Below are 13,767 nucleotides of genomic sequence, written 5' to 3' on the forward strand. Positions count from 1 at the left end.
CTCTATAAGTTTGCCTGATCTAGACACTAAAATTTCAGAAATCTTATCCAGCCTGGGCCTGGGGTGGAGGAGGGAACCACAGCCAGGCTTCTGTCTGAAACCACTTTTTTCTCAGGAGGTTATTAGGGTTAGTGGATTCTATAATGGAGATCTGAGCCCTCAAACTAGCCCTGCACCTCTCGGGAAGCCTGGCTCAATGTGGGGAGTGGGGAGATCCCTCCATCCACACACAGGAGGTTGGAGCATGATGGGCTGCCAGGTGAAACACCAGCAACCCAGAGCTCTCACTCATCCCTCCAACACTTCCAGTGGCTGCCATGTCCAGTGTACCGACCAGGCATTCAAAAAAAGCAAGACCAACCCAGGCCTTGGCCTCAAGGAGTTTTTGTCACTTGCTGACTTTTCAAATATTTAATTTTCCTAATCAGCAACTTGCTATGCTCCACCCAGGGAACTTTCTTTTTAAATTGGGTAGAATATTTGCTCTTGACATTTGTATCAAAAGCAAACAAACCGAGAGCACGGCAGCATGTATTGTGCAGTGCAGGTGGGAAAGGGGCCCCAAACCAAGAGCCTCGTGGGTGAGAAGCCAGGGAAGGCTTCCGAGGGGCAGGGAACGAGGAAACCCTCTGCACTGACTCCACTTGTAAATTGTCACCTGCTCCTCCTTTCTGCAGAAGGGGGCACCAGCAACGGCTATGCTAAAACAGGCTCTCTTGGTGGAGGGAGTCGGCTAGAGAAACAGAGCCTGATGCATGGCAGCAGCGGCTACATAAACTCAAGTAAGTGCCTGCTGGTGTGAGGGCTGGGGTAGGGCAGATAGACAGGGAGAGAGAGGGTCCCGAATGGAGGGGGAGACCATTACCACTGTTTGTCACCCATTCCAAATATCCCAAAGAGCTGTGTAAAGGACACACATCCCACCAAAGGTGAGACTTTCGAACTACCCACATTTGAAGCCTACTTAAAATGGAATCAGTTATCATTCTGTCCCCCGATATAAATAACAATAATTAATTAAGAAGGCTTCCTGGGGAGTTGACTCCTTTCCCACTGAATTACTCTCTTTAAGCCATCTCTTTTAGAAAAGGGTGTGCATGTCTGAGGGTTTACAGATTGAATTAACAACAACAAAAGAAACTTAACGATTGGGTTACTGTGCTAAGGAAATCTGGTGACATATGAACCCGCACTTTGTGCATTTCCACTGGGCAAGCGTCCAACACAGGCCTAGTTGTTCCCAAAGAAGCATTCTTTCATGGTAGCTTTCAAACTGAAACAAAACAGAGCAGGGAAAACACACACACACACACACACACACACACACACACACAGCCGCTGAAGCCACTTTTAAAATCTTGGAATGACACTAAAGAAAAGACCCAAGACAGGCAAACAGCTGGGCTGACCAAGTGCAGCGCCTGCCCTTACCTCTCGAGGAATACTTCCACGTGGGGTTGTATTCTGGTCCACCCAGCAGTGCTCTACGATTGCAGGCCAAGTCCTCAAGAAACATCCCGCTTCTCCATTTCCGTGCACTTTGGCCACAGACATAAAGGACCTCCCTACCTTCCAGTAGCAATAATTCCATCTCCCATTTCTGAGCAGCCACGGGAATGCTGAGGGGTGGATCCTTTCGGACGTGCTCTCCTGAAGTCCTCTGGCCCCTCCGTAGGGCCCTCCTTTATTAGGAGCAGTCTGCGTGCACTTAGTGGAACCGTATGTCAATCTGTGAAGTGCTCTGAGGGTCTGTGCTTTTTCCCCTCTTGTAGGTGGGAGCACACGAGGCAATGCCTCTACCTCCAGTTACAGGAGGGCCCCTGGTGACTTGGCCTCCACTCTGCCCAACTCACCAGGCTCGACCTTTGAGAGAAAAACGCACGTCACCCGCCATGGAACATACGAAGGTACCGGTCCCATAGACTTTAAGAGAGAGCCACTCTCTTCCCTCAGTAACTTCTCTCATCCTTTGAAGACTGAAGCCTCAGCCACCTGTCTTCACCTGGGCCTTCCCACCTTTCTTTCCACTCTTGTTACGGTTCTTTTATGGACTCAGGTTACTTGGGGATTTTGTTGATTTATCGACCCCTCATTTATTCATTTATCCATTTAGTCACTTTTTCAACTGGTATTTTATCAGATATGTACCAGGCGTTTAATGCCGTGCAGAATGCCTGGATGGACGCTTAAATGAATCAGACCTGGATCTTGTCTTCAGAGGGCCTAGGATCTAATAGACAAGTTAAGATGACGGATAAGCTATAATGTGAAGTAGAAGGGGGTTATCATTTCCAGATGGGTCTTCAGGGAAGAGTCTATGTGGGAGGTGGCATCTGAGCTGGGCCTTCATGATGTGTAAGGCCTTTACCCGATGGAGAGCTGGGCTGTTCCAGGCTGCAGGAACAGCAGCACAGCGAAGACGGGAGTCCAGGGCTCAGGTACGAGCAGCAGTGGTACTTGTGTGAAGAGAGATGGAAAGACGCAGATTCGGTGCTAGGCCAAGACGTTTGGGCTTTATTCTGCACACGATGAAGAGCCACAGAGATTTCTGAGCAAAAGCGTCCATCGTGTCTGTGGTCCAGGACTAGAACTCTGGTTGCCATGCTCAGGACGCATAGGGCGGGAAGAGGCTGAACACGGTGACAAGTTAGGAGGTGATCAGTAGTCCGGGGAGGGGAACCTTGGCTGGGACTGCGGTGGTAGCAATGGGAGCCGACAGGAGGACCTGGAGTGAAAGGTGTTGCAGAGCTGGAATTGACGGGCTTGTTAATTATTCAATTTTGGGGGGAAGGGAGAAAAAGGAGTCAGTGTTTCCACTGAGATTTCAGACACAGGTGGTTGGGTTCATGGTGGTGCCGACAACTGAAGCAGGGAGGCCAGGGGGAGGCCTCCCAGTGGACGAGTTCAGTTATTTTGTCCTAAAGTGGAGCTGCTGCCACAGCTTTCTGCTGGGGGTACCACGCAGGCAGTGGGACACATAGGACTTGCACTAAGGGGAGAAGTCAAGGCAAGACACCCGGTTTGGGGTTTTTCACAAGGAGTTGTTAGTAGAGGTTGGAAAACTGAAGGAGTTGGCCAAGGAAAGAGTTTAAAAGCAGAAGGGGGGTTTCCCTGGTGGCGCAGTGGTTGAGAGTCCGCCTGCCGATGCAGGGGACACGGGTTCGTGCCCCGGTCCGGGAAGATCCCACATGCCGCGGAGTGGCTGGGCCCATGAGCCATGGCTGCTGAGCCTGCGTGTCCGGAGCCTGTGCTCCGCAATGGGAGAGGCCACAGCAGTGAGAGGCCCGTGTACCGCAAAAAAAAAAAAAAAAAAAAAAAAAAAAAAAAAAAAAAAAAAAGCAGAAGGGAGCATAGAAAGATAAAGTTGGGGGAAGATGGAGAAAGAACAACCAGATCACAGAAAGGAGGAGGAGTCAGTGGCGATGCCACTGAAGTCAGAGAGAGGGAGGGAGGGAGGGAGGGAGAGCGCTCAGGACCAAGAAGGAGAAGGCGAGAGGAAGACATCTGGGTCCTGCTCCTAAGGTTACTGGAGTTCCTGGTGATCTGAAGAAACATTTTAGTGGAAAATAGACAAGCCAGGTGGCAAATGGGTCTAAGAGTGAATGGATATGGGTACCAATGATAGAGAAGCAGGATTAAGGATGGGTACCCCAGTAAATGATTTTGACCCACGGCTGCCAGGTGTAGGGAGAGCCCCAAACCTAGGCCAGGTGGATGGGGTCACCACAGTGCTTCCTGCTGCTCTGCCGGCACGTGGGCTTTGTCTCTTCATTTCACAAGGCCCACATCCGGGACGAGCTGCATGGAGTCAGAGAGCCCCTGGTGCTGACAGCACGTTCATTTGATCAGAGCCGGTTCTCTGGTGTCAGCACTGCATAGGGCCAATGCAGTCGAGGACGTGAAAACAAAAAGGAAACGAAAACTTCCTGCTCTCCTTTGCTCAAACCTTGCCCCACCACAGTAGATCGGTGACCAGAAGGGAGTGCCGCAAGCACATCCATTGGGCGAATCCTGTTTAAATCTGGTGCTGAACACCCAGGCTGCAGAGCTTCAGAAAGGACCCACTCTCTGGGAAGCCGTTTGCGCCTAAGGGGCCATTTGTACTAAGTGTTTTTTCCTCTCTCCAGGGAGCTCCAGCGGCAACTCTTCCCCTGAGTGCCCTCGGAAGGAATTTGGTATGTCCTATCCTTATTTTCTGTAGAAATGGTCAGACGTGCCTGGCGGGGATGGAGGGGGAGCATCATGAGTTAAGTGGATTCTTCTCGAGGAGTTTGACCTCTGCTGAGCCCTCTTCCCTGCTCTTTATCCTGAAGCATCTTAAGGGGACTGTCAGCCACATTAGTTTGCTGTCATAAGTCTTTGCTCGTGAAATGGCAAGTTATTCATACAAGGCTCAGGCTTGGACAGATAAGCCCTCAGGCCAGGCAACGGTCATAGGATTTTTCCTTCCACAGGACCCACAGAGACCTCCCTGCAAAGGGGAGCAGGGCTTAGAATGCGCAGATGTCAAACATCCCAGCACCTCCTCCAGAGCAGTCTCAAAGGGACACATTTTAACCAAATGAAACCCTAGGCTGTATCTTCACATGGCTTTAAATCTTTAGTCCATATTCTTGGGTTCTCACTGTGCATATGAATTTATGATATGATCATGGATTTTACAGTGATTATAATTTCATGCATTTATTTGCATACAGTGGGAAAATGAAGGCAGTCTCTAACAAAAGACCTGGAAAGGGAAAGACCTGGCAGTCTTTCAATACAGTTGATCCGTGTGGTCAGCCAGTCCGAATGGATCGTGCTCCCAATTTCCTTAGTTAACACTAAGTGTGAGCCAACTTCACATTCATTTGCTAACTTAACACCCTAAATGCACTGAGGCTTACAAAACTCACTCTGCCCTTTGGCTATGTGGGCATGATCTACTAAGCACCCACCATACATTAAGGCTTCTATCTGGATATAAATGCACTATGAAAACAACCTCCACCTCCCACCCAAATAGGTCTGCCTCCATGTCACAAATATTTAGCATGCCACCTCTTATATGTGCCTAATATTACTTTCCTTTGTTTCTCAGCGTCTTCTTCAACCAGAGGACGGAGCCAAACACGAGGTGAGCTCTGGTGCTGGATTCAGTTCAGTTCATTCAACCAGTATTTTCTGAGCTGCTAACGTGTGTCCAGCTGTGAGCCAGGAAATGTGAGGTGTAAAGAATGAATAAGTCACGGCTTCTAAGGAGCCTGTAGCATCTGGGCGTCTTCCGCTGGCTCCATGAGGGTGGGAAGGGTAGATTTTGACAGCGACCTAGCAAGTACACGGAGTGGTTCGCACTGCTGTGGGTTGTCTGAAGGTGCTGGCGTCACATCTGGTTTCGCACCCGGCCTCCTGGGTGACTTTAACAAGATGTGCTGTAATTGCCTTTGTGCAGCAAAAAGTGAGCACAAGCCCTTCTTTTTCATCGTTCCAGGGGACAAAGGGCTCCCTGAGAGTTTTGCACTCTCCACGACTGCCTGTAGATAAGGCCCTAGGAGGGAACGTGTCCTGGAGAAAGCTGGCCTTGATATATCCAGTGAGGGTGGCAAGGAACGTGTGAGGGCTATATGGAAGGCAGAATTCTTCACAGGCCCCGGGAGTTCTCAACGACCAGTCTAAACTTCCCAGGGGCCTGGTTGTATTGGTAACTGGAAAGTTAGGCACATACCGACCACCTACAACTTCAGGCTGATAGTCCGATAGAGGCCCATACTCCACCTGAAGCTCATAATGTTAAGTCACCCACTTTCTGCCCTAAAGAGGCCAGAATGGCTAAGGAAACACTACAGGCTTTAGAATTGTCTTGCTATTGCGGAGAGGGCCCTGTGAAAGGGGCTGGTCATTGCCGATCGAGATGGAGTCTCGGGGCTCAGCCTGGCGTTTCTGCTCCAGGCGCCTGGGAGGTTAGCTGTGGGCAGGCTGGGGGGTGGAGAGGAGACGCCTCTTTCTAAGCACTCTTCCTGGGCACACCTAGCTTTTCTGTTCCCAGGACACAGATTGCAGAGCAACCCAAAGATAATCTGCCGCTCAGAGCTCAGTGTCAGGCACTGTGAACCAAGCTCCTTCATTCACAGCTTCTCCATCTCTCCCCTGTACAGAGAGCGAGATCCGAGTTCGACTGCAGAGTTCATCCCCATCTACCCGATGTAAGTGCTCAGGTCTTGGGAAGGATCCAGGAACCCAGGGCTACTGCTGTGTGTGTGCGCGTGTGTGTGCAGTCACTCCATCATAAGTGACATGTCTAAGGCCTTCTCTGACGGGGACTCCGGGCTGGGTGTGGGGGGTGAGGAGCTCTGAGTCAGTCATGGTCCCTGATGCTTCACAGTTCACAGACTAAGGGGAGACAATAAACCTACCAACCATGACAGCTCAGGGAGCTGAGGGAGTGGGGGCCACAGGAGTCTCCCCGGGCTAGTCAGTCACTTGAAGGGAGACTGAAGGGTGGGTCAGCTAGACTCAGCGAGATGAGAGGGCAGAGACACGGGAGGAAGGTTCGGTGCAGCTGAAGGAAAAAGAGCAGGAGGGGATGCAGTGGGGCTGGTGAAGCTTAGAGAAGGCTCAGAAGCAGAGTGTGAGAGTTTGAACTCTATCTCGAATGTCAAGGATTTCCCGGTCTCTGTCTGTTGACTGTGTTGGACTCCTGTTGTTTGCCACTTTGAAATGAGCCCAAATGGGTGAGAGCCAAGTACAAAGACTAGGAGGAGAGAGATCTGGGTCGAGTGGCTCAGCAATCAGAGCCTGGGACTTGCCCAAAGAGCTCAGGGCCTGGGCTGGACTCCAGGCCTGATGCTGTCTCACCTGAGTCCTTCCAGGCTCGGGGTGCTGAGCACAAAGGATGGAGCTCTCGGGAGAGGGGCTGCCTGGGCAGTCCTCCAGCAATGTCGTCTGAAGATGTCCTGTGCGTTGCCCTTGCGCGACGCCCCCCTCCCCTCTGTTTGCCACCTCGGGAGGCACGGGGTGCTCACTCCACTGAATCACCTCGCTACAGATTATATCAGCCAGAGGGGCTTGCAGTTAACCCACAGGAAAGCAGTGTAATATTTAAGAGTTATGGGCCACAAATTCCTTTTGACACTACAGAGCATACAAGGTCAGGCACCCAACACCTGAGGCATCCTGTACCCGGGATGAGACCACTGCTGAAGCATTTGTTTCAAGGGGTCTGGTGCTCCAACTGTCCTGGGTGTAAATGTTCCAGGATGACAGTGTCTTCCAGCCACAGAATCTTCCCTGTGCTGTCTGATGAGGTCTAATTAGGTCTAGTATGTACTGAGAACTTTGACCTCCTTGTAGAGGCACTGTATTTATGCGGCCACTAATATTACAAATCACCAGGTTAATCAGTGCTATAAATGGACAAAAGGCAAAAATTATAAGGCTAACCAAAAATGTCCTGGCGGGTGAGGCGGAGGCTTCATCCTCCCTAGTATTCAGAGTGCCGCGAATGTTCCTCCCACTGCACTTGGGCTCAGGAAGGAATCCTGGGCCTGATGAAAAAGTGGAGGATTCCTTTACAGGGACGGAATTGGATGACGTCAAGCGTTTGCTCAAGGGAAGCCGATCGGCAAGCGTGAGCCCCACCCGGAATTCCTCTCACACACTCCCCATCCCCAAGAAAGGCACCGTGGAAACCAAACTGGTGACAGCCAGCTCCCAGTCAGGTAAGCCCCACAGCCCCGATCTGCTGCGGAAGGAAGGGAACAAGGTGGCAGATGTGTCCGGGCAGGGCTTTCAGGCCGTGGTAGAGACTTCACAAAACCCTGAGCATTGCTCTTCCTGCAGCGTGAAAATGTGGGCTGCACCCTTCTCACCCCCGTCTGGTCAACCATTCTATGTGCTGGCTATAGTCCGGCTCTAGAGCCTAGAGATTCTCTCCCAGGAGATTCTTGACATGTCCTGGGAATGTGTTGGCCAGGTTCCCTGAATGAAGACTATTGGGGAAAGTTGCAGTGTTTTCTATCATTCACTCATTCATCCAATGAACATTTATTATATGCCAAGCACCGGGCACTGAGGAAAGACAGTGAGCGGGATGGACACGGCCACTGCCCGTTTGGATGTGAGGGCCTCTGGGGGGAGTCAAGCAGGATGAGTGTAGTTCAGCATTCATATATCACGTGCCTACCAAGGGCAAGGTCTCTGGGGGAGATGAGGAAAGAAGCCAGTTCTGCTATGAGGTGAAGCTTTCCTCTCATTCACTACTGAAGAAAAACCATCTTGAGATAGTGATCTTGTGTTGTTCAATATAAAACCAAAACCTCAGGGTACTTTGTGACCTGAGTGGCTAACTCCCTCTCAGATAAGAAATAGGCAGAACTGACTTCAGACTTGAAGCAGTACCCATAGCCCCTCTTGGGGGCAGAGTGCCCCTTGGGTCTGGTTGGCACATGGGAATGTTTAAGGAGGGTTCAACCGGAGAAGGCTGCCACCCGTGTGGCGTGGCCTTGGGACGGAGGGCTTCCCTACCTGTGCTGCTGTCTGCCTGGAATTCTACTGTAAGGGAGTCACAGGTTCATGGCATCTTGGAAGGTGGAGTCAGCAACAGAGGGAGAGAGAGACCGTTGGCGGGGACAATGCACCAGGAGGTGGCAAAGGGGGCTTAGCAGGAGAAATGGGTGGACCACAGAGCAAAATTTACCTACCTCAGATTTCACCAAGAGCCAACAAGAATTTCTAACCCAAGAGGTCAGGTTTTCACCAGCTCTGAGATTTCAAACAGAAGTGAGATGACCAACTGCCCCAGTTCACCTCAGACTGAGGGGGTTGCCAGGGCATGGGATCTTCAAGGCTAAAACCAGGCAAGTCCTGGCAAACCAAGCCCACTGGATCCCCCCAGTATAGAGGGGGTTTGTCTCTCACTGGGGTGTGGCCGGGCATGTCTGTTTCCAGTGTCCGGCACCTATGACACAACCATCCTGGATGCCAACCTTCCCTCCCACATGTGGTCCTCCACACTGCCGGCAGGGTCCTCCATGGGCACCTATCACAACAACATCACAGCCCAGAGCTCATCCCTCCTCAACACCAATGCCTATTCTGCAGGATCAGGTACGTGGCTTGCAGTGCACATCCCCTCCCAGTGCTAAGCCCTCCACGCCTTATGATGGAGCTGAATGACCCCTCCGGCACTTGCCATCCCCAGGGCTTCTTAGAGGGGCTTTCTGTGGCCAAGCATCCCAAGATTTTTCCACTGGAACTTCAATTCAACTTCTATGGCATTTCCTCTGGTGGGTCCCCTATGGAAAGGACTACATGGTACAGTGTATCCAAAAAAAAAAAAAAAAATGTAATGGGAAAGACCATGAAAACAAATGTAAGGAACCTGGTTTCACTCCATGTGGATTAATTGTGTGACCTTAAGAGGTCATTTAACTTCTCTGGGCTTAAAGTGCCTTCTCTGTAAAATGGTCACTAACAAGAGGGGCTTGGCTGGAACTGATGCCCACTCAAACCCCACCGACCTGTGACCGCCCATTGGCTGTTATGACCCAAGGCACACCACAGACTAATGGTTGGTTCCGTGCTGCAAAGCAAGAGCCCAGGTTTTTCCTAAAAACAGAAATGTAACACAATGCAGTGCTGGCCTTTCTTCCTGTGCTTCTTTGCCCCTGTTCTGTGTGGACGTCCTCTCACCAGCCTTCCTCTTCCCCCACAGTCTTTGGAGTTCCAAACAACATGGCTTCCAGCTCCCCAGCTCTGCAGCCTGGAATCAGCACCAGCTCCTCAGGTCGGTGCTTGCCAGCTTGAAACAAACAGGGATGCTCTTGCCTAGTGAGGACAATGGAATGGTTTGTAGGGAGGATGTTCTTCCTGACTGAGAGCATGAGGACTTCCTCCACGCCCATGGCAACGTGGAACCAGCAGCCAAGGAGCTGCGTTAGAAGGCACAGAGCCTGCCCTCCGTAGGAGACACGGCTCAGTCCCGGAGGGAAAGGGCTAAGGGGGAGGGCGCCGGAGACCACACTTACGTGCTTATTCTGCTCTGGTCCCCTTACTTAATGGGAGAGGTGGAGAGATGGAAATAAAGGGGCCAAGTGAGGCAGAGCTCAGGACATTTTGAGGTGGAAAGCATTGTTAATTTAGAAAGAGCTTAACTTCACATCTTTTTATAAATATCGCAGTTCCTTGGCGGCTCAATAATGTTACTGCTTAACGTCCAAGGCAAACATAGGATCATTTTAAAGAAGTATGTGTTCACTCTAGTTCCACATACATCGTAATAGCCTATACGTAAATAAGTGATCCGCCCACATCTTTTGTTAAAGCAATCTGCCTCCCCTCTGTGATATCATGACTAATAAATACGGTGATGGCTGGTATTCTTGCCTTCTGATTTTAACACCTCCAATTGACTAGAGTCCCACAAGCCCAGAAGACACCAGCTTCATGCTTTGTTCCTCCTTCCTTTGCTATTCAATCAATACTTTGCAAAGTCCTGACTGAGGAGGGCAGGCTGATGTTGGATCCATGATCTTGTGCCCCAAACTCTAGACAGGATGGAATAAGAGAAGCTGTTACCTGGGGAGGAATGAGCTTCTGCACATTGTTAAAAACAAACAAATAACCAGCCTTTGAAATCGTAATGGGGGCGAGGGGAGTTTTGTGTGTTTGAGCCAAGAAAAGAAAGGAGGAAAACAAGGGTCCTGCCCAGTCAGTGCTTCTTAGCCTCCACTGTGTCTGTATCCACAGTTCCCACACTGTACACCACGGCACCCAAGGGTACTGCAGGGAAGGGAACCCCTGGGATATTTTAAATTTTTGAGGCATACAGCAACAGACCCTATGTGAACTACCGCTATTAAGTTGTGTGAACCTAACTACTCAATAAATGGAGCTTAGTAACTTTTGCCTGGGGTAGGGAGGTGGGGTATTAAAAAAAATCGCCGTGTCAGTGAGAGTGTGGGAACTGAGAATGTCAGGGATCTCTGTCATATGCAAAGGCATTACTTGTGAAAATGGTTTGGGGAGCTCCTGGGACTGGCTGCCTGAACCTGGGGGGGCCTCATCTATGTACCTGCACTCACCTGTCCTCAATTCCTCTCACAGTGTTTGGCATGCAGAACAATCTGGCCCCCAGTTCACCCGCCCTGTCCCATGGCATGACCACCACCTCCACAGGTCCGTAACTGGGGTTTGGAGCCTAGGGGATGGGAAATAACGCCTCTTTGCAGCTATAACTCACAATAGCCCTTTTCAAGAAGGGAATTAGAGGGGAAAAATGTCCCTAAAAATCAATCGACCTTTCCCACCAAAGAAACAACCCTCCACACCTCGACCCAGAGATGCCAACCTGAATCATGTGCTGGCTCAGACATGAGTGGGAGCCTGTGCTGGCGGCGTCTCCTGTATATCCCCATGTCTCACTGCTGTCCTTGACAGCCCACTGTCACTGCAAGTCAATCATCTGGCTGACTTTATAGTGCACCCGGCGGGGTGGGGGACAGAAAAGGTGTGAGCCTCAGCCTTTGAACTCAACTTGCTTACCGTTAAGTTGGAGCAGAAAGTCTAAGACACGTGAAACATCTGGGGGATCCTGTTAGAGAGCATGAATCAAGCTGTGCAGAGCAGGTGTTAGCTGAAGGAATTCAGAAGGGAAGGAAATGTGGGAGGGTCTGGGAGGACTTCACGGGGGAGGTGGCCTTTGGAATGGTCCTCCAAGGATGGGGATTATATCATAGACGTTTTCATCTAAACTCACTGCTGCCCCCAAGGTGGGAGAAAGTTGATTCTATTATTCATTATTATTCTGTTCATTATTATCGGGTTGGCCAAAAGTTCGTCCAGGATGCTACCAAAAACCCGAATGAACTTTGTGGCCAACCCAATATCTTCCTCTCACCTGGGGAGGCTGCCTGTCGGCCAGGGTGGGTCAGGCTGCTTCCACCCAGCGTGGAGCTGCCCTCCTATGCTGGCTCTGTTCATTCATAGGTTCCTCTCTTGCAGCATATGGTGTGAAGAGAAACATGCCCCAGAGCCCTGCCGTTGTGAGCACTGGGGTGTCCACCTCCACAGGTGAGTGCTGTCCCCAGCTGCTGGGGGCAGGCTGGCCCACAGGAAGAGCTGCTTCTGAGTGACACATGGCAGGAGGGGACATAACCCATTGGTGGTCTGAGGTCTGCAAATGGGACTCACCCCACGGGCCTCTTGGTTGTTTTCAGGAGTGGGCAGGGGGGTATGCCCCTTACCTTACCTTGGCCTTCCTGTCCCAGGGGGCCAGGAAGCTCCACACCTGCGCAGGGTCAGGCACTCACACCCCAGCCCCCACCCTTGCTGGAAGCCCCTGGCCTGGTTACTGGTTACCTATCACAAGGGCCAGGGCGCCCCCCAGAAGCTGCTGCACCCTCCCTACTTCCCGTGGAATCTATCAACTTAGGCTGCCACGAGTCATGTGTCCATCTCTTCCGTTGCTCTGATTCTGGTGCGTTTCCCTCCATTCAACAACTCATTCACCTGCTTTGTGTGAGACCGTGTTCTGAGTTCCCGGATTACAGACATAGGCAAGGAGGCTAGATTCCTGCCCTCACCAGGCTGACAGTTCCAGTGGAGGAGGCAGATAACAAACAAGTGGAAAAAGTATACAAGATAGTCACAGTAAATGACACATAATTGAAGGGCTGACATAATGGGGTGGTAGAGACAGGCCTGTGTGTATGCTGGACGGAGTGGTCAGGAAAAGCGCCCCCAGGCTGCAAACACTTGAGACCTGCAGTTAGAAATGAACCCACCCCGTTGATTAAAGAAAGGCCTGCCTGACACAGCAACTTTTGACCATTCACTGAAGACCCTGTAATGTTCAGGTGGAGGGCAGCCCTTCAGGCAAGCCCCCAGCACTTCTGACATTGACCTGACCTCCTGATGGCCAGGCCCAGCTAGGCAGGGGAGGGTGTCTCTGGTCCCCAAGATGCTTCTTAGTAACCATGGAGAGCAAGAGCAGGAGACCCTCTGACACACCCACTAACTCTTTCTTTTCCTCCACACTCCTTCTCTTCCTCTTCTCCTTCTTCTGGTCATTTCTTCCCTCTTCCTCTCCCTCCACATTTTCCGTCCTCCTCACCCACTTCTTTCCTCTCCAGCCAGCACCACAAGTGTCCAGAACAATGACCTCTTGCACAAGGACTGTAAATTCCTGATCCTGGAGAAAGACAACACACCTGCCAAGAAGGAGATGGAGCTGCTGATCATGACCAAGGACAGCGGGAAGGTCTTCACCGCCTCCCCCGCCAGTGTCACTGCAAGTACGTGGGAGCCCACGAGACCTGGGTTTTGGAAGAAGGACAAACAGCGTAGACAAATATCCTAGCAAGATGGTTTGAGACATTTGAATGATGAAACCACAGTCATCCCATTCAAATGGAAAATGGCTGACAAATAGGGTGTCCCAGGGTCTGCCTTGAATGCAGACAAGTCAGGGAAATTCCAGCAAAGAGCTCCCAGAGTGTCTTTGGGCAATAATAAGTCTCCTAACCACAGGCCCAGACTGGGCGGATTAACCCCGGGAAAGCAGGCCCTCTTCCTACCAGGCTAGCTTCTACCTCCACAAGCGGGAAAGGATGTGGGGTGGCGGGAGCGGGGAGACAATATCCGGGGTCATCGTGGGTTGTGTGCATAGCTTCTTTTTCAGAGGACACCCTAAAAAAGGAAAAGCAAGCTGCAGGCACCACTGACACCTACCTAATGTCAGAAGCTAATGGTAAGAGCAAATCTGATTGCTGTCCACTTTGACTCCGGCCA

General features: G+C 51.1%; 1 protein-coding gene across 1 annotated transcript in view; it reads left to right on the top strand.

Annotated features, from left to right (window-relative positions):
- Window positions 1–13,767, top strand: part of COL17A1 (collagen type XVII alpha 1 chain) — a 51,446-nt gene that overhangs the window by 10,270 nt on the left and 27,409 nt on the right. The window contains exons 4-15 of the mRNA XM_060034128.1: window positions 678–782; window positions 1,773–1,907; window positions 4,128–4,175; window positions 5,081–5,116; window positions 6,135–6,182; window positions 7,554–7,697; window positions 8,926–9,084; window positions 9,692–9,763; window positions 11,083–11,154; window positions 11,980–12,048; window positions 13,110–13,271; window positions 13,646–13,726. Coding sequence (XP_059890111.1) covers window positions 678–782; window positions 1,773–1,907; window positions 4,128–4,175; window positions 5,081–5,116; window positions 6,135–6,182; window positions 7,554–7,697; window positions 8,926–9,084; window positions 9,692–9,763; window positions 11,083–11,154; window positions 11,980–12,048; window positions 13,110–13,271; window positions 13,646–13,726 — 1,131 coding nt within the window. The remainder of the gene's footprint in view (window positions 1–677; window positions 783–1,772; window positions 1,908–4,127; window positions 4,176–5,080; window positions 5,117–6,134; window positions 6,183–7,553; window positions 7,698–8,925; window positions 9,085–9,691; window positions 9,764–11,082; window positions 11,155–11,979; window positions 12,049–13,109; window positions 13,272–13,645; window positions 13,727–13,767) is intronic.

This window comes from Delphinus delphis, chromosome 16 (genome assembly GCF_949987515.2).
Source record: "Delphinus delphis chromosome 16, mDelDel1.2, whole genome shotgun sequence".
Taxonomy (NCBI): Eukaryota; Metazoa; Chordata; class Mammalia; order Artiodactyla; family Delphinidae; genus Delphinus; species Delphinus delphis.